This window comes from Dermacentor albipictus, chromosome 1 (genome assembly GCF_038994185.2).
Source record: "Dermacentor albipictus isolate Rhodes 1998 colony chromosome 1, USDA_Dalb.pri_finalv2, whole genome shotgun sequence".
NCBI lineage: Eukaryota > Metazoa > Arthropoda > Arachnida > Ixodida > Ixodidae > Dermacentor > Dermacentor albipictus.
In genome coordinates, this window is record NC_091821.1 from 66,070,936 (window position 1) to 66,091,098 (window position 20,163).

General features: G+C 47.1%; 1 protein-coding gene across 1 annotated transcript; it reads left to right on the forward strand.

The window, feature by feature from the left end:
• Positions 1-1,442: 1,442 nt before the first annotated feature.
• Positions 1,443-2,597, forward strand: LOC139056395 (uncharacterized). Its single transcript, XM_070534600.1, has one exon. It carries the CDS (start codon positions 1,443-1,445, stop codon positions 2,595-2,597), a length of 1,155 nt encoding a protein of 384 aa, XP_070390701.1.
• Positions 2,598-20,163: the final 17,566 nt, after the last annotated feature.

Below are 20,163 nucleotides of genomic sequence, written 5' to 3' on the forward strand. Positions count from 1 at the left end.
GGTCTAAAAATTAATCTGCAGAAAACTAAAGTAATGTTTAACAGTCTCGGAAGGGAACAGCAGTTTACGATAGGTAGCGAGGCACTGGAAGTGTTAAGGGAATGCATCTACTTAGGGCAGGTAGTGACCGCGGATCCGGATCGTGCGAATGAAATAATCAGAAGAATAGGAATGGGCTGGGGTGCGTTTGGCAGGCACTCTCAGATCATGAACAGCAGGTTGCCATTATCCCTCAAGAGAAAATTGTATAACAGCTGTATCTTACCAGTACTCACGTACGGGGCAGAAACCTGGAGGTTTACGAAAAGGGTTCTACTTAAATTGAGGACGACGCAATGAGCTATGGAAAGAAGAATGATGGGTGTAGCGTTAAGGGATCAGAAAAGTGCAGATTGGGTGAGGGAACAAACGCGAGTTAATGACATCTTAGTTGAAATCAAGAAAATGAAATGGGCATGGGCAGGACATGTAATGAGGAGGGAAGATAACCGATGGTGATTAAGGGTTACGGACTGGAATGCAAGGGAAGGGAAGCGTAGCAGGGGGCGTCAGAAAGTTAGGTGGGCGGATGAGATTAAGAAGTTTGCAGGGGCGACATGGCCACAATTGGTACATGACCGGGGTAGTTGGAGAAGTATGGGAGAGGCCTTTGTCCTGCAGTGGGCGTAACCAGGCTTATGATGATGCTGCTGCTGCTGATGATGATGACCGCCGATAAAAACACTATCCTTACTTTGTATTACTTTGCTATCGCAATCAATGCTTCGTCTTTCGGACGAAACTGCGACTTTCTTTTTTCGTTGTGGTTTTAGTTTCGTGCCACTGAAAAAAAGTTCACTTCCGGTTTTGTTCCTGAACGAAAGAGAACAAAATAATGATCCGTAATGATTCATAACGGTTTTGGTTCGCATGCGAGAATTTTCGAAGCAGAGTAACGATAAAAATTAGTATTTATTTTTCTCAATAAGTAAATTGTGAATTCTGAGATCATGCTCAGTGCCTTGAGTTGAGGCACTGAGCATGATCTCAGAAGCAGGACGTCATCGAGCGTAGTCGTCGAAATGCGAGACCGCAGTTCCGATAAAACGAACTCAAACGAACGATGAAACTTCGGTAACAAAGCGTTGTTCCTGCAGAAAACGAAACGATACATCAGTGCGCAAGCCCTGGGTTGTGCTACGATGCGGATCTGCTGTAGTGCACCGAGCGACAGGCTTATAGTCTCTTCGATTTGGCTTGCACTGGCTGCACTAGTTCTGAAAAGTGCCGCAGTGGTGCCGAGCGGGTGCAGCACCTGCAGCGCCGGTTCAGCAAGTGCAGCTGGAGCCGCACTAGCGCACGACTGCAAAACGAGGACGGAAGTGCAGGCCTAGCAGAGGCATAGCTTTGTTTACTTGTTTTACGTGCACGTTGTGTATCGCTGGCACCGCTTGCCACGTAAAATGGCCCTCTTTGAAATTGCCATGGAGCTATTGGACTCGGAAAGCGACGACGACTGCGACTACAGTGACATCCACGTTGACTCCGACGACGAGTTCGACGATGTGTGTGTTTCGGTAGCCTGTGCGTTGGTACGAAGAGATGCAAATCGTGTGCCGGGGTACGAGAACGTGATAACCAGGTATCATGAGCATGAGTTTAAAAGATTGTTCAGGCTCTCTAGAGAAACATTTGACTGGCTAAGTGGTCAATTCAGAGCTTCGACCTTCTACCCAAACGCGCTTCAAGGGCGTCAAAAAATATACGCTGAAAAGACATGCCTAATTGCTCTTGTGTATGTCGGCTCGCAAATGTCGATGTACGCCATAGGAGACAAGTTTGACGTGGCAGAGTCGTCAGTGCATGCATGCGTGACGCGGTTCGTCCACTTTTTGCACTCACTTAGCGGTGATGTTATATGCTGGCCCAGCAGTGCAGAAATGAATGGCATCAAGGCAGGTTTCCTCGCCAAGAGTGGAGGCAAAGGCCCACGAAATGCCATCGGCTGCATCGACGGTTCGCACATCCAGATCCTGACTCCAAGCGAATCGACGCAGTCGTATTTCAATCGCAAGAAGTGGCCATCTATTATTTTACAAGGGATCTGCGATGATAGGAATCGCTTTCTGAATGTTTTCATTGGGTTCCCTGGATCTGTCCACGATGCCCGCGTTTTGAAGGAGAGCCCATTCTTCGCACGTGCGCCATTGGAATGTGGTGAAAACTACATTCTGGGGGATAGTGCGTATCCTCTGATGCCTTGGCTGATGACTCCATTCAGGGACAATGAAGCCTCATTTCCGTCTTGGAAAAGACAGTTTAATAAGCGACACAGCCAGCAGAGGGTGTCCATCGAGAACACCTTCGGCATGCTTAAACAGCGTTTCAGGAGGTTGTACCTTGTGGATGCCAAAACTGTTGTGCAGTCCTGCTATATAGTCATGGCAGCGTGTGTGCTCCACAACCTGTGCAACAACGAGAGGGACTTCTTCCAGGAGCTGACATCTTTACCACAAGAGGAAGATGTGGGTAATGACGACACTGAAGGGGATTTTGACTGCAGCCTGCCAGGCTACAGTCAGTCCCTACGAGAGTTCATTGCAAAGGAGCAGTGCTAGGAACATGTCGCATCTCTGTGAATGCCATGCCAATGTGGAAAAGTGTTTTGTAAAATTATTTGTCTCGTATATGAGGAATGTTTTCATTTGAAATAAATTGAACATGCAGTGGTAGTGCAAGACAACTTTATTCTCCCTGTTGTGACCCTTGTTGCTTTGCAATCAAGTCTAGCAGGCGATCAAATCTCTCCATGCGGTCTGCATGCCGCTTCGCCCGCTCTTCCTCCCACTTTTTTCTTTCTTTTTGTTCCTCAGCTCTTGCTTCGGCTTGCTTCTCTCTTGCTTGCCCCATTTTTTCCAGCACCTCCAAAAGGGGAGTAAGCTGTGACTTGCTGTGGCGTTTCCTTTTAGAGGCCGGGCTGTCCTCAACTGTTGCAGACAGTCTGTCCTCGACTGGCACAGGCAAAAGCTCGGCGGATGCTTCTGTGGTGCTTGTCCTGTAGAAAATATACACACAGATGCCACACCAATTCCAGGTTTTCCACAAAAACTGTCGTTCGCTTACCCTGAGCATCCGCTGGGGAGGATTGCCTTTCCAGGCTCCAAAAGCACTCTTGGGTTGATACTGTGTTGCTTTTCAAGTATCTCCGACAGTTCTCTGTGTAATGCGTGATGCACAAATGAAAAACCCATTGAATACCATAGTAAATAAGCACACTTACTCTTCATATTCGCAGGTCACGCGGTGGTGACCAGATGAACTGTTCTCCTTTTTGCTCCTCTTGTATGCTCGGTCAAGTGACTTCCACTTATTTTCAATCTGTGTGCTGGTCATGTTGCACAAAAATTCCTTGTTTATCAGCTCGGTGAGTCTCACCCACAGAAGCTTCCTTGTGCTAAAATAAAAGCATACCATAGTTAAATACAAAACACACTGCTACATGTGACTGAAATTTTGCGGTACCTTTAGTACTTAATTAAGTGTGGTGCTTTCTGGTACTCTGAAATCATAATATTTGCATACTGGCTGCCACACATTTCAAACACTCTTGAGATGAGAATTGATGTACTAAGCTTAAACAAATCCTGCGAAGTATGCATGAAAACATTCCATTAACATTGTTGGAAGTATAAATTTGAGAAACGACAGTACACTTCATTGTTGCTCATAATATTGGTGGCAACATAAAATGAAACGTAAAAGGCAACGTACCGGAGTTCTCTGCTCTTTCCAACTAAGTCCTTCATCTCCGTGTACTTGGAGATGAAGAACTTGGTTTTGCGAGTACTCCATATGTCCGCTGCTTCATCAGCGGACGCGGATGCCGTTGGACAGGCGCCTGGCCCCACTTCATCGAAGCCGTCACTGGCGCAGGCCGGTGTCGGTGGTCGTGTTACAGGGGGAATATTTTCCACCTGTGAATCTTGGGCCACGAACCTGAGTGTCACGCGCTGCCCGTCTGCGAAGACATAACATAATATTTGGAATGTGCACACAGCACAGCACGATATCTCAGAAATGCTAAATGGATCTAAATCAATGCCGCAATTAGACGGGGACCTATGCGTTGATCGTGGCCAACCGCTACACGTGGCCACGAGTACGAATAAAGCACAAACTGCCCGCTAACCACGCTTTCATCGAAAACATGCAGCAACACTTGCCTGATGCCTCGTATATATCCATTTGCGTTTGCGTCCTCCAGTGGTGAGCCGTCGGGTTTGTAGACAAGCCTTACTTCTTTCTGGACGCCGTGGACGACAACATGCAGCGTCGTCTGCTCTTGGCTGGGCGGCAAGTACGCCATGCTGCACTTTTCTCTGCACTTGCTCTGGAGCGCGTGCAAGCCGGCCGAGAACTCGTGCAGCACTTGGCCAGCACCTTGACAAAACGAGGAGAAAAGTGTAGAGGGCGCGCGCTGCACCAGAAAAACGAGGATGGCGGTGCTGCACCCACTGAACTAGTGCAGCCGGTGCAGCCAAATCGAAGAGACCATTAGATTAGCGGAGCGCTCGACTGGCTATCGCTCGCACTATCCCTGCCAAGATACGCGCTAATGCTGACGTTGCCTGACGTCTGTTGTTTCGGATTGCCGACTTTCCCCTTGAATCGAAAACCGATAAAAAATACTTCGGTTTCACTCCGAAACAAGATAATAACGTTTCGGTTACGTTTTCATTCCGGTCAAAAATATCGTTCCTTTTTTTCGTTTTTGTTTTCGTTCCGTTCCGACACCGGCTGTTCCTACGATTCAACGTGCTACGTGCGCCTTTGGCGAGTGAAAGAATAAAAGGGAACGGCGTCAGAGCATATTGCCTGACGTCATTCTACTTCCTCAGTTTTAATGCGGTTAGAATTCTTAGGGTACTTCACGGATTCTGCCTGTGTTTTCCCGCCAACTTGGGTCATTGCATAGATTTGGTCGAATGATTAGAGCATCGGACTGCTGTGTTGAGGTAACAGGGTTCGAAACCAATGGTCGTACCACTGGCAATTGGTCTGCTGCTAGGAGCTCGCGCTCCAAGTAGCAGCACGAGCTCCAAGAGGAAGGGGATGACTCCAGAGTCACAACCACCCTATCGCACCGTGCTGTCCTCCATGCCTCGCCCAAGGAAGGTCCATACCGTCGAGTATTTGAAAGAACGCAAGCGGCAGCGACCCTGCCTCGGTCTCGTTGATTTCATACGAATCCATCACATAAGATCACTAATTACACACTTGTTGTGAGAAATAATGCTAATCGCATTACCGTCGCCAATCACCTACATAGGATGAATCCGCCGCCATTTTTTTTTTGTCCTCGATGATAATGGCGCAGCATCCATCTGGAGGCAATTGTGGCTATAACGCTGATCTTCATGGGCCCCAATTAGACTGCCTGCGAAGGCCTTGAATGGTAAGGACAGTAGGGAAGAATATGGAAATATTAGGAAGGCAGTAGGGGGACACGTACTAGTTTAAGGAGCTGCTGGAAGATTTGTGGCGCAAAGGTAGCGAAAAACAAAGTGCAGGGAACTTTGAATTCTATAAAAGGTGCTCAAATATAGAAAAGGCGCAGTTTCGCCGGAAAGGCGAAGCATTGATGGTGATAGCAAAGTATTGGACTATTACACAAAGGCGCGTGCCACAAAGGCAGGTAGGACAGCATGGCGACGATGACGGCGACGGCGAAACCGCGCCTGGAGTATTCGTTAAAATGTTTCGTGGGAGAAAATAAGAATATGCTGTGCAGAGTATAAATTGCACGGGAAGGAATTTGCAAGGGGAGCCTATCTGCAAGTGAAGGAATTTGCCCGTTAATAATCGAGAGACAGAAAAAGAAATTAAGTTATTGGGTTTTACGCGCCAAAACCACTTTCTGATTATGAGGCACGCCGTAGTGGAGGACTCCAGAAATTTCGTCCACCTGGGGTTCTTTAACGTGCACCTAAATTTAAGTACACGGGTGTTTTTGCATTTCACCCCACTCGAAATGCGGCCGCCGTGGCCGGGATTCGATCCCGCGACCTCGTGCTCAGCAGCCCAACACCATAGCCACCGAGCAACCACGGCGGGTTACAGAAAAAAACAACAACAAATTAACGCAGTTTTTGTGGCTATACTAGAAAGAAAACAATTATTGAACATAGTGACTAAACACGATTTAATGCGGCCGTGAAGTTTTCTGTGTGTAGCCTGCTATAGGAAATGATATTGCCTCTGAAAGGAATTGAGCATAACTACACAACACGGTGCGCCGTTTTAGTGATAAAAAAACATTGCATGTTTGCTCCGCCAGACGCAACTTCAAGTTTACTGTATAATAAATTCTGTAGGCGGTCCAATAGAAAGAGATGTTTTGTAAGGCCAGTGTAGGTGGGCGAATGCAAGTTCTGTAAGAAACGAACACGGCGCCGTCACTACCAGGCCCTGTTTTTCTCAGAAGCCGAGGTGGCTCAAACACATTGAGGAGACAATCCCGCAAGCGGCGGGCTGCATGCCTGCAGCCTCGCCGCCACCCCTGGTTCGACCCCCCTTCGCTGACCGCAGGCATCTCCCTCCGCACCGAGCCCCGCGTCTTACGACCCTGGCGGTGTACAGTAGCCTGTGTCGTTGAGAGAGTAAAATTGCGTTTCAAAGAGAAAGGTTGTGTCTGTTTGCTCCCCCAAGTTCGCGAGGCGCCCTTTTTGCGTGCGAGCCGCTTGGGGCGAGTGTACGCGCGTGCCTTTTGCTCCGCGGCAACGAATCCGAATTTCACTGGTCGATCTGGAGCGGGTTCGCGCGTTCCACTGGTCGTTTCGGATCAACTCGCTCCGCGCCTGATCGCTCTCACTTGCTCCGCCGCCGAGACGCGGATTCGGGCGGAAATAGAACGCGTCACATGGCGTCACTTCCGTCTTCAAGCGAAATCGGTACCCGGTCGGTACGCACAACCAACGTTACTAGTGCGCACAAGATTGTGTTGGGCATAGTTTGCGGAACCGGTTTGTGTCACGTGCACGCAGACTTCCTGTGTGATCTCCCGTGGATATACCGCGGAGCGTTCGTGCGCTCCACTGGCAGACTCGGATTGGTGAAAGCCGAGCGCTCGCTCGAGGATTCAGGCGGCTGCTCCAGATCGACCAGTGAAAAACGCCATTATTTTTTGCGTCGCAAGTTTCTGGTCCACAGTGGCACATTCGCGGGCAGCTGTCGACCAGAGCTAGTTTACTAACCAAGTGCGCGGTTAGCTAGCTGAGTCCGCGGTAGAGAACTTACTCTTTTCTACAGTTATATATATATATATATATATATATATATATATATATATATATATATATATATATATATATATATATATATATATATATAACTTTCGACGTGCTCGCTAGCCTACTAGCCCACCAAAGATACCTCCTGCGGTAGAACTAACAAAGCATTCACTTAATTGAAAGGTAGTTTATACGATGGTGGAATCAAGCGGCCTTACAAATGACAGAGCTTCAGTGTACCAGAATATATTCTGTGAACACTTCAGGTAGAGCTTGTGGCCATTTCTTTCTTAGTTCACTTGAGGGCATGGAGAAGATATATATATATATATATATATATATATATATATATATATATATATATATATATATATATATATATATATATTGTCACGTGGTCGTGACGTTGAATAACACAGTAGCAGTACTGTGAACGACAAAACTAACTTTTATTGGGCGAACCTGTGCCCACAAAACAGGCTACACTTATAGCGCAACGATAGCGGCGAACACGCTCGGCGATCGTCGAAAATCTGATCAGCGGGTCAAGCGCGTCGGCTTTTATACAGCAATCATCGAATGTTCCAGATTAAACGTTGGGACCCGCATGCCTTCTAAAATGTTCTACACCATTCGTGTCAAGCGATGAAATCAGATAACACAACGTTCGGCGACAACAGACAGCGGATAGAAGCATCGATAACTTTCCAGAAACTTCGGACACATGCAGGCGCGTCCCGCGCTGTGCGATAACATTTGACATTTGTTAGGCGACAATACTTGTCGCCCGATAAAGACAAGTACACGTGTCAACATATATATATATATATATATATATATATATATATATATATATATATATATATATATATATTATCCGACGAAGGCCAACGCTGGCGGGTCCCGCGGCTGAAACGTCAGTAAACTCCTGTTATTCTGTGATTCTATGCTTCACTGATATATATATATATATATATATACAGATGTGTGTGTGTGTGTGTGTGTGTGTGTATCGAATATATTGTACTAATTTAGAGTAATGCGTGCTGTGGTCCCGAGGACACTGGACGACGCAGTTGACGGTGAAAGGCCGACATCACGTGGCCGAGACAAAGAGCCTCTTGGCATCGGAGAGCCGAGCGCCGTAGAGGAGTGACGGTCAAATAGCCTGAAGTCCGATCATCGAATAAGGAGCGGTCCGACGAGAAAAGAATCTCAGTTTTTATTGTACTACGCCATTCTTCTACAAGAACTCGCTGTCGTCAGAAAGTCTGTGCCAATCATGATAACCATATATTGCCCTGGATGTTAGATAAACACGTCAGAAATAGAAAGCGCATATACAGCAATGTAATTATTAGATAGCTCATTAAGGTGAGTCACGAATCTTTAATAGGCAAATAGGTTCGGTGACCCCTACCACCACTTCGCTTAAAGTAGAGTATATACTCTATATATACTCTTCTATATACGAGTATAACTCGTATATAGAATATGGTCAGGGGAGTGGGCCTAATGATACGCGCGGCTAGTACACTGTAAGTTTTTTTTCGACGAGAGCTTCCTGGGCATCGCCGTAGTGGCCTCTGCACTGTTGTGAGCTTACGCGACTCCCCGCTCAAGGACATAAGTGACAGCGGCAGTCCCGAGCACAGAAATTCATCCTTTGCGCACGCGAGTATTCGAAGCCTGAAATTTTCATTTCCTGTTGCTGTAATGTGCATTGCGGTGGAACATTGCTGCATTCTCGGCTCTGTTCGCCAAATGGGTAGCCGAAATACAAATGACCGATGCTAGATTTAAAGCAAAAGAAATAAAATCAAGAATCAAAAGAAAGCGTGAATAGTCAACAACAACAACCAAGTGCATTTGCCCCCCCCCCCCCGGCGGGGGGGGGTAAACGCACGTTATTGTTGTCCGAGGTGTTGTGCGAGGTGTGAATGCGCATTTGTTTTCGTTGACACGGCTTACATGCGCAGTAGCCTAGCCATTTTATTATTATATCTGGTGCTTAATAATACTGCTGCGAGCAAACATGACATGGGCCTCACTGAACCATGTCGAATCCGTCTGAAGTGCACTTGTTTCGTTTGACGGCCAGTGCAGGTTTGAAGATGTGTTATAGATATCTGGCTACTCGAGACGATAACGTGTAATTATCGAGAAAGGGTTTTGCTCACTCAGCGCTCAGCTACGAGTAGGTTCGTTCCTCTGCCGCTGTCCGCGCTTTTTGCACTGCAAATTTTCGAAGTGTGAACCAACTTTCCGTAAAAAAGAGCATATACAGGATGTCCCACGTAACTTGAGCCAAAGTTTTAAATGTGAAAGGCGCTCCGGACGCGAGTTGAACCGAATGCATAATGTTGGCACTGGCCCAGAGTTACACAGGCTATTTTTTATTTTCCCTTTAACTGATTAGTTATGTTTAATGAATAAACTTTTTAAGTATTGGCTGCAGACCCAGTGTATTTCAGCGTTGTTTGTGCAGGCGGCTGTATATAGGGGTCACGCGGGGTGGTCAGAAGAGATGCGTGGTTCGACACCAAGACGGCGGCGGAGAGTTCTAGCCATCGGGGGTGGGGGAGCCGCGGTTTACGAAGAGTGCGTAAGTGAGTTGACTGTGAGTCGGGGCTTCCGCCCGTCGGTTCGCAGAAGCAGTGCCGTAGCTTTGAAGTCAAACCCTCGCCGCTGAACCACACCATGCCGAGACATTGCGGAAGTGGACCAGATGCCCCAAGGGGGCGTGGAAGTGTTTTCTTCGGGAGAGTGTGTCTTGCGAGGTTGCGAGACAAGAGACTCGTTGCACTGCAAAAGGATTTGTGGCAACGGCCTTGACGCATTGTAACTCCGGATAGTGTCACCCTGGAACCCCGTTGTGTGCACACTGCGCGCACTGCAGTGTGATTGGACGAGCGTTGGGGCGAGGAGGATGTTGGGGGGATGCTTTTAGGTACGTGCAGGGCCGTTGGAAAAGGATTCGGTGGAGATTCGGCTAAGGCCCAAACAATGAAACGTTCCTTTCCTTCGAGCGCTTCCTAACCTTACGTGAGGCCTCCTTACAGCGAAGGAGCGATGGAGGAAGCAAGCATACTCTGAAAGCTCCCTTCACCCGCCCTCACGTAAGGAGCGGTTGCCGCCATGCCTGGGTTCGAGATTATCTCTTAAAAGCTTTAGGCGAACACCAGAACACCACTATTCAATAAAAAACGTTGTATCGTCGCACAATCTCTAAGTTGATGAGCTAATATAGAGAAGCGTGGACGCTATTTTTTAGTTTTGTTTACTAAATCTAAAGAAGCACTGCATTACAGTGCGAAACTTGATGTGCTCCAGCAACGCTGGCACACCGGCGTCGTGCAACGCCTAGCAACGCCTAGCAACGCTTCCACGCCGCACGCGTGACTGAAACGAACGCGCCTGGCAAAACGTACCGTGCTCGCGCTTCTCCGAAGGTGGGCGACAGCACGCACGCGCAAGCAAACGTCACGTGGTTAAGCAGTGAGGCGAAGCGCTTGTTCAGGGCCAGGAGCGGCGTAAGGACACATGAAGGTAGCTTGGCCCAAACAATAAAACGTTCCTTTTAGGGGTGTGCGAATATTGAAATTTTCGATTACGAATCGAATACGAATAAGGCGAAGAACTCTCTTCGAATATCGAATCGAATATCGAATACATGTGTAGTATTAAAAAATTGCAAGAGAGGTAACAATAGCTTTATTACCCTTTTAAAAATAACATTGCATTTTACAAGGTTGCTTCAAATTAAAGAGGTACTCAATTATAGATAATGGACTCAGGTAATGCCCTCAGTCAGATAAAACGCTTGTTACAGATTGTCGTGAAGGAAAATTAACTGCTCAATATGGCCAGAAAGTGAACGCTCTCTATGCACTGTCACATTTCTACCGGTAGAAAAGACTCTTTCACTAGGAACTGAAGTGGCAGGGATCGCCAAGTACTTCCGGGCGAGTGCACTTAAAAGCGGGTACCTGAAGCGGTCAATGGACTGCCACCACACACAAGGATTCATTCCCCTTTCCAGAAGAGGCTTTTGCGCGTAGTCTGTGACTTCCCTCTCAGGGGCAGATGCCAAATGTGTCTTCTCTTTGTTCATCACTAGATCTTCAAAAGCATTCCATACACTCGATGCCACCAGTGAACACGAAGTCGACGCTGGCACGGCGGTGTCCCCACGGTGTTCCACGATGGCTTCCTGGAGCTCCCTTGTCACAAGGTTTTTCAGCCAGATCATCTGACCAGATGCCTGATGAACTGTGGCCATAAAGCGCGGATCAAGAAACATGCCTAGGCTGGCCACTTCATCAAATTTCCACTCCGCACAAAGAGCCTTGATACATTTTGCAACAATGTTAGCAAACCCTGAGTTGCCTTTGCAACCTTCAAGGCAATGGGGCATTCCAAAAATAATTGGAATTATAAAGCTTGGTGAAAAAGAAACCGAAACTGATCATGTCTCAAATGCCTGAAGCAGATAGACTGAAACAGAGCATACAGATAATGAGCGGATTATGCGAAGTTCTCAGTTAATAAACATGTTCTTAGGAGAATGCGGAGCAAGCATACAATTGGTTAATTGCTCAATTATTCGCAGTCTATCCGAATATTCGCCGTTTCCACCGTTATTCGGCCGTCCTCGGATATTCGTGAATTTCCGAACATGCATTTCTCGAATCGAATACGCTTCGAATATGGAAAATATTCGATTCGTATTCGAAATTCCGAATATTCGCACACCCCTAGTTCCTTTCCTTCGAGCGCTTCCTAACCTTACGTGAGGCCTCCTTACAGCGTAGGACCGATGGAGGAAGCAAGCGTACTCTGAAAGCTCCCTTCACCCGTCCTCACCTAAGCAGCGGTTGCCGCGTGCCTGGGTTCGAGATTATCTCTTCAAATCTTTCCGCGAACACCATTATTCTATTAAAAAATTTTGTATCGTCGCACAATCTTTAAATTGAATAGCTAATATAGAGAAGCGTGGACGCTTTCTTCTAGTTTCGTTTACTAAAGTTAAAAAAAAGTTGCGCATTACAGTGCAAAACTTGATGTGCTCCAGCAACGCTGGCACGCCGGCGTCTTGCAACGCCTAGCAACGCCTAGCAATGCTTGCATGCCGCACGCGTGACTGAAACGAACATGCCTGGCAAGACGTACCGTGCTCGCGCTTCTCCGCAGGTGGGCGACAGTGCGCATGCGCAAGCGAATGCCACGTGGTTAAGCAGTGAGGTGAAGCGCTCGTTCAGGGCCAGGAGCGGCGTAAGGACGCATGAAGGTAGCTTTGGAGCTACCTTATGCTGAGGAAGCACCAAGGAAGCCTTCACCGAGGGCCCCTCAGTAAGGAAGCTTTCAGAGTGACATAAGGTAGCCTCACCCCAATGAAGGCTTCCTTAGTGAGGTAAGGAAGATTTCATTGTTTGGCTTCTTATGCTGAGGAAGTACCAAGGAAGCACCAAGGAAGCCTTCACCGAGGGCGCCTCAGTAAGGAACCTTTCAGAGTGACATAAGGTAGCCTCACTGCAATGAAGGCTTCCTTACTGAGGTAAGGAAGATTTCATTGTCTGGCCCTAAGTGAAAGAAGGCCAAAATTCGAACTTTTGATCCGCAGCTTGATGTCCGTGTACGTAGTTTGCATTCTATCGCTTGCATATTCAATCTTAATACACAGGTAACCCATTTGCAATCAGTGTCACTGCCTTGCCTACTGTAATGTGACTTCGCGACATCCGGAAGATCTTCAAGTTTCCCTCACTGACATCGAGGCGAACATCAACCCACCCCAAGTGATATGCAAACTTTAAGTGCACCTTGAGAAACTTCTCAATAAGTTGTTTCCAACACGATATATCTCACGTGGTCCTTTCTTCCGCGTTCCAAAGAAAGCCCACGAAATATGAAAAAAAAAAACCCACGTGAACGGGCGCTTGCGCACTGTTATTTTGCTGCTCTCAAGCGTGCGATGGATGAACAAGGTCGGCTGCAGTGAGACTGGCCCGCGAAAGGGCGTTATGTCTGGTGTAGGTATCTGGGCATACGGCTCTTATCGCATGAGGGTGCAAATGCGTGCTGCTGGCCGAGCGTTGCCGAAGCGATAAAGCGTCTAAGGCCACGAAAAAAGGAAAGACGAAAGCAGCATTTTCATTCTGCTTGAAAGAAGGGAAGGGCGAAGCGCGTGGGAACTATGGAAGGCGATGACGGCTGCTACAATTTTGCCTTTGTGCACAAATGACCTTGTAGTAGTTTTCGAATTGAACGATGATGCTACAACTTTAAACCTTAGGGCTCGAATAACAGCGGATAAATCACACGGGGACAAAACTAACCAATGGTAAAAGAAAACCTTAAGCTATATTCAAGGAAGATTACGCATGTCTTCTTCAGACCATGATTCTTTTCGCTCTGGCACTGTCTGCTCTCCTTCGCACACTTACCATAGATTTTCTCTATGCGCTTACTGTCCAGAGGTTCTTTTTCGATCTCGCACCCCGTACGTGTGCATCGCTTCGTGGTCGCAGTATCGGGTGGCTCTGTATGGCTTCACACTTGTGCACCGTGATCGGTGAGTCCGTCCCTGAGAGAGTGCGCCCGCAGGCTGTTCCAGTTTACCGGATGTAGACCGTACCTTATGTACCTCGTTTGAACCAATACCAGCGATCTGCAATATATCCAGTGCTCCTCAGGCGTCCGTATCACTGCGTGTTCTCCCCAGCAACGCTATTTGGTTGTGTCCAACGTTGAACAGCAGATACGGCTTACTCCAATGAGAAAAGAGCGGATATGGTTTCGGCTCTAGGTGCGTCAAGTGGACATAGAAGGCGCGCAGTTGAGCTATTTCAACACTGGCATCGAGGTACGCGTCCGAGCTCAACGACGGTTGTTCGTGCATATGAAACGCTTAGACAGACTGGGACTTTTACGAAGAAACGACATAAATGTTCAATCCTGGGCGACGTGGAAACAGATATTCTGTCAAAATTTTCTTCAGGCCCACATGCAAGTGTTCGTATTGTGGGTGCTGAAGCTGGAGTGTCAAAGTCTTCTGTGTGGAGAGTACTTAAGAGGCAACTTGATCCGTACCACGTGCAGCTGCACCAAATGTTGGAGCCCCGCATTTCCAAAATCGAAAGGGCTTTGCAAACTGGAACATAATCAAGACGGAAGAGCACCCAGGCTTTGTCAACAAGATAATGTGGAACGATGAAGCTACCTTCTCACGTAATGCCCAAATGAACATCCCCAATTGCTCACTATTGGAGTGACGAAAACCCTCACTGGGTTTTGAAGACACATCATCAATATCAGGGGTCGGTTCATGTGTGGTGTAGAATTTAAGGGGACGCTATCATTGGCCCCGTGTTTTTTGATAACACCCTTACAGCGGAAAGACATGTCAACGATATCCTTGACGGTCGTTTGAGGATTTTCTTTGTAAAGTTTCATTGGCTAGGATCAAGGATATTAGGTGTCATTATGATGGTGCTCTCGCGCACGGCAGCTGCAAAGCTTGAAAATGGCTGCATGAAGTATTCCCGCAGCAGTGGCTCGGACGGCATGGGCCCATTGCTTGGCCGGCACGGTCGCCAGATTTAACTCCCTTCGATTTCTTTCTCTGGGGCTACGTCAAGGATCAGGTATACCGGACACCAACAACAACATCAGAGAGCCTAAAAGAAAAAAAATAAGAAAAGTCTGCAACGCTATCCCTGATACGATGATCAAGAACGCCTTTGAAAATGTGTCTACGAGATCTCAAATGTGCATTGCAGCAGATGGTAACCTCTTCAAACACGCATTGTAATCAAAGGGCGCTTTTCGGTTCAAGGTCACTGGAAAATCATTCCGGCCCCCTAACGCCGCTTGCCCACCCAACCCCATTACACTCCGTCGGCAGGCTCCCAGCTTTTGCTCATTTCAAGCATAAAAAAATAAAGCTATGTTCTTGTTCTCTTTAGTCTCCTTAGCCGCTTTATCGCTTCGACATCGCTCTGCCAGCAGCAGGCATTTGCGCCGTCATGCGATAAAAGCCGCATGCCCAGATGCCTACACCAGTCTTAACGCCCTGTCGCGGGCCAGTCTTGCTGCAGCCGACGTTGTTCATCGATCGCACGCTTGAGAGCAGCACAATAACAGTGCGCGATCGCCCGTCATGTGGTATTTTTTCACATTTCGCGTGCTTTATTGGAACACCGAAGAAAGGACCACGTAAGATATATCGTGTTGCACACATTTTATTGAGAGGTTTCCAAGGGGCTCTACAACTTTGCTTATCACACTTCGGGTCTGCAGGCAATACTTAAAAAGTTTATTAATTAAACGTAACTAATCCGTTATGGGAAAAACAAAAATAGCCTGAGTAACTCTATGCCAGTGCCAACATTATGCATTCGGTTCAACTCGCGTCCGGAGTGCTTTTCATTTTAAAAACTTTGGCTCAAGTTATGCGGGACAACCTGTTTATGTATATATAGTCTGAACATAATAAGCCAACAGACAACGACACGAAGGACAGCATAGGGGGAATTATTGGTAGCTTTTAATTGAAATAAATAAATTATAAATAAATGAAATGAAAGTGGATGAAAAAGAATGGCCGCAGATTGGATACTAATCCTCGTCTTCGCATTACCCGTGCGATGTTCTTACCAATTGAGCTACCGTGGCGCCGTTTTGCCATCCACTTTTTGGGGTATTTATATCTGTCTAATCGAGCTAACCCTGGGAGTGTTAGCCAACGCCACCACGCACGGCCATGACAGTGGTTGTAGAACATCCTATCTACCGCAGGCCTCACGTAGTACGCGAACCTTTTGGGTGAAGGCAACTGGCCAATAAACCCACACATGCTACCTGAAGGCACAAAGGATGCCGGATTCAATGCCCTCGCTATGTAATGAGCGAGAAGAAAGGAAATCTAGGGGCCCGATTTTTATTAGTCAGAACATAAGAAGACAACAAACAAACACACGAAGGACAGCATAGAGAAAATGATTTATAATTCTTAATTGAATTGAGTTAAGACATCCGCCTTGTCAGACGTCTGACAAGGCGGATGAAGTTGTTCAGAAGAAACCATTAAAGAAATCTCGCATGTCCCATCCGTATGCATTTCCGGACATCTGAAGAATATTTGTCCGCACCCAGATCTCGGTCCTAGTTGCGACCCGCGAACCGTCGTACCGCTGTCGTCACCGTGTCATCGTGTGAGCGTTAATCTTGATGAATAAATAAATAAATAAATAAATTTTTGGGGTCGTCCCGACATGTTCGTGTACCTTGAAAGAAGCGAAGCTGCCTTGCGAATGTTTCTCGTCGGTAAGCTGTCTTTTCTGCATAGCATGGACGTTCACGGTGAAGTAAAGTTCCAGAATGCAGTTTAAACACGCAAGAACTCGAGAAGGGCCGATGATTGGATCATCCGTGGCACAGGGAACGCCATTATTCTCAAAGACATATTGCAAGAACATGATAGCGCTTAGAAGAATGGCGCGGCACGAAGAATTGTGTGGTCTAAAAAAATTACGCGCTATTGCTTCCCAGCACAAGTTTACTGTGGCACTCTTATATGATATAAAAACAGCATCTACTGCTGCAAATTCATCCGAATAGCCAACAGTAGCCAAAGTTCTGGTAATTTGTATCCAAATCGCGCACCTGAGGAGATAACTTTGAGCATAACCGTATGATATGTCGCAGGGTCGTGTTTACGTTGATAATTATTTGGTTTCGATAAACCCGCTCATCCCCTCCCCTACACTCTCGCACTTACGCTGTCATACTTCTACTACAGTAAAGCGATCACTTTAACCCAGTTGAAAGAAGCCAATGAAGTCACGTAGACATTTGCTGCTACAGCCTGAGCTTGAGTGTTTCCGCGCATTACCTTCGAGGACGCGCTTAAATTTTCATACCACTCATTGGAGCAAACGCCTAGCAACCCGCCTGTTTTTTTCTTGCCTTTGCTGCCATTCCGAACCGAACATATATAAAAAGAAGGATAATATGCCGCAGACCGAGCAATCCTGCTCCTTCAGGTGGTTTACTTGAAGAGATGAATCGGTTGAGAGATCACGACGTTTAATTTGCCATTTGACGAAGTTCCTCTAAATGACTTTAATCTAGTTGCGTGCTTAAGACACGCGTTGAAACTGTGCTATTGAAGTGGAGCTGTTGTTAAGTTATACCTATAGTTAACCGAAATCACGAGGCTATAGCAGCAGTTTCGAGATATCCGTCACCAAAACACGTTGGCGTTCCAGTTGTTTTTCCAAAAAGGCCTCCCTCTCGCCCACTTCGGGGCAAAGCTGTATAGACGGAATTGTTGAAAGGTCCAAACCACAACTCCGCTCGGCACACCCCGAATCAGGCACGTGTCAAGAGTGTTTTGAACGTCGTTCTACCCTGAAATCACTGCAGATAATTCTGGCGCTGCGATCTTTTAGCTACCACAATAGCTCAGCTACCATACCCATGCACGAAAAGGATAGATGGTGCATGGATTTGTCTAATCCGGGTGCTTGTGGTTTCAGTTGTATTCGTGGCATTATTTATTACGCTCTGTGCTCCTAAGTTTCCAAGAAATCGTGTATTTTTCTAAACGCATGAATTCGACAAGTTTCTGCTTACATGCATAATAAGTGCGAATCGTTTGTAATGCACCATTTTGTTGAAAATGATTAATTTGCCAACTCGTTAAGCTATTTAAAGCCATGCGCAAGAAAGAAGTTCAGGGAAATCCTTCTACTACCCATCAGCGTTCGTTCACTTCGTTTCTATCCGCTGTCTTCCTGTCGACTCGTAGTTAATAATGAACCATCATTATCACGCTGGCCGAACTTCCATATACTTGCAGCTCCCGTAGACACTAGCAATGGAGTTCCCCCGTGTAATTTTTGTGGGAATACCTATAACTGCGTTCCATACATAGCAGTCAACGCTGTGAAAGCTACGCAAGAAGTTCGGTCAAGAAAAGTTATCCCTCCGCGCGTTCTGTCTGTGCTTCGTCCACGCTTCCCTGCGCGCCAACAGCGTTCCCTCGCGCGAGCAGGCACGTGAGGCTCCTCGCCACGGGTTGCAAATAAAAAACCCGAAAAGAACAACAAAAATAAAAATGATGCAAAACAACGCATTAGCAGGCTTATTATACCACAGTCAGGGGCGTAGCCAGGGGGGGGGGGGGGGGCTTATGGGGCTTCAGCCCCCCCCGAAATTTTTTCGTGCTGTCCATGCACCGCCGACCAAAGCGACCCCCGGCGACGGAAATCACTTTGGATTTTGTCTAGAATGTCTTTTTGACGCTCGAAAAGACATTTAACCGCGAAGATTGCAAACTCGGGCTGGATTTCGTGGCAACGCCCATACACCGGGAGTCACATAACGCCAAGCAGTCCCATCCGAGCACAAAGTTTCAAGGGCGCTTTGATGGTGAGCGGGCTCGCCGCGGCATCTCACTGAGGCCACGGAATCTATGGAGCGCATGGATATCAATTGCGAAACCTTATGGCTATAAATCTCATAAGCTCTTGATGTGAAGGGTGCATTGACATTTCCAAAGTTGTGCTTTAGATTTTCAATTGCGGAACTTTGTGGGTTTAATGTTGTTATAAACATTTGACGCCAAAGGTCTATTGACTTTTCTAAAGTCTGACATCGGAACATACAACGAGACAAGCCAAATCAACACACTAGCAGACGAGTTGACAAAGCAGGCAGCGAGGTCCAATGAGACGAAGCGTTGGGGTGGTTCATTTGTGCCGTCATGTCACATAAAAAAATATCAACATTTTTTTTAACCTACGCCAGAACATCCATGTCAAGACACTAAAGCCAGCCAAAGTAAATACGTTCTTATTTATTTTTTCTACTTTGACTTTTATTCGCGAGGACACATTGAGCCTCTTCAATTTTTTTTTTTGTTCTCGCTACCCTACCCGCGGGCTGCCAGGGCCAACCAGAGCGCATACGTTTTTCTCGTATGGCCCCGACCACCGTGCGGTACACTTCGGTGTGCGTTCGTTTTGCGCTGGCCGAGTGGATTTTCACCGGACAGAGTTTTGGACGCTTTCTGGCTAGCAGACGAGAAAAAAAAAACAATGGTCGCTCGCCGCCATCACTGTGGGGACTCGAAGGATTGCACCGCATTCCTTGAGCGGAACCTTTCCGGAAAGTCTGGGATACTGAGCAGTATGCGTATGGTTCTCAGTGGACCAAGCGTCTCATGTTTTCTTCGGTATTCCTTCCGTAGCCCCATTAGGTGCCCGAAGTAGGTATTAGATTCTGGCCAAGATGCTTTCCTATGCGTTTTTTTTTTCATTTCGGTGCCTCCGCCTCACAGAACAAAAATACATTGTTGCGGCGCAGCGAATTGTCGCATGGTGAAAGTTCGATTTTGATACTTCTTTTGCGGAAAGTAATGGGCGACGGGACGCTTCAGTTGCCGGATACGTTTATTATATTATTGCGAAAGCAATTATATGGACACTCCAGGCGCATACCTGCCATCGCCCTCATGTTTCGTATAAAGTCCAAGGGTGATAACATCGTGACCACGCGCTGCATACTGTATGTGCGAGTGAAAGCGTAGGAGGGGAGGTGGAATGGGTGAGCCGACGATGGTGGCTCAGTCTTGTGTGCGCTAAGGAGAAAAGCGGGGAGCAAGCGCGCCGCCTTCCGTCGCGCGCAATACATCGGGGGGGGGGGGATGGAATGGAATGGATGGAATGGGGGCGGAATCTAGGATTCTGTGAATCTATGATTGTGCAACATGTTTATTTGCCTTGTTTGACGCATTATATACAGTTACTTCTTTATTACAGTATTATATACGCATTATACAGTTATTAGAGTTATACAGTTATTAGACGCATTATATACAGTTAAGTTA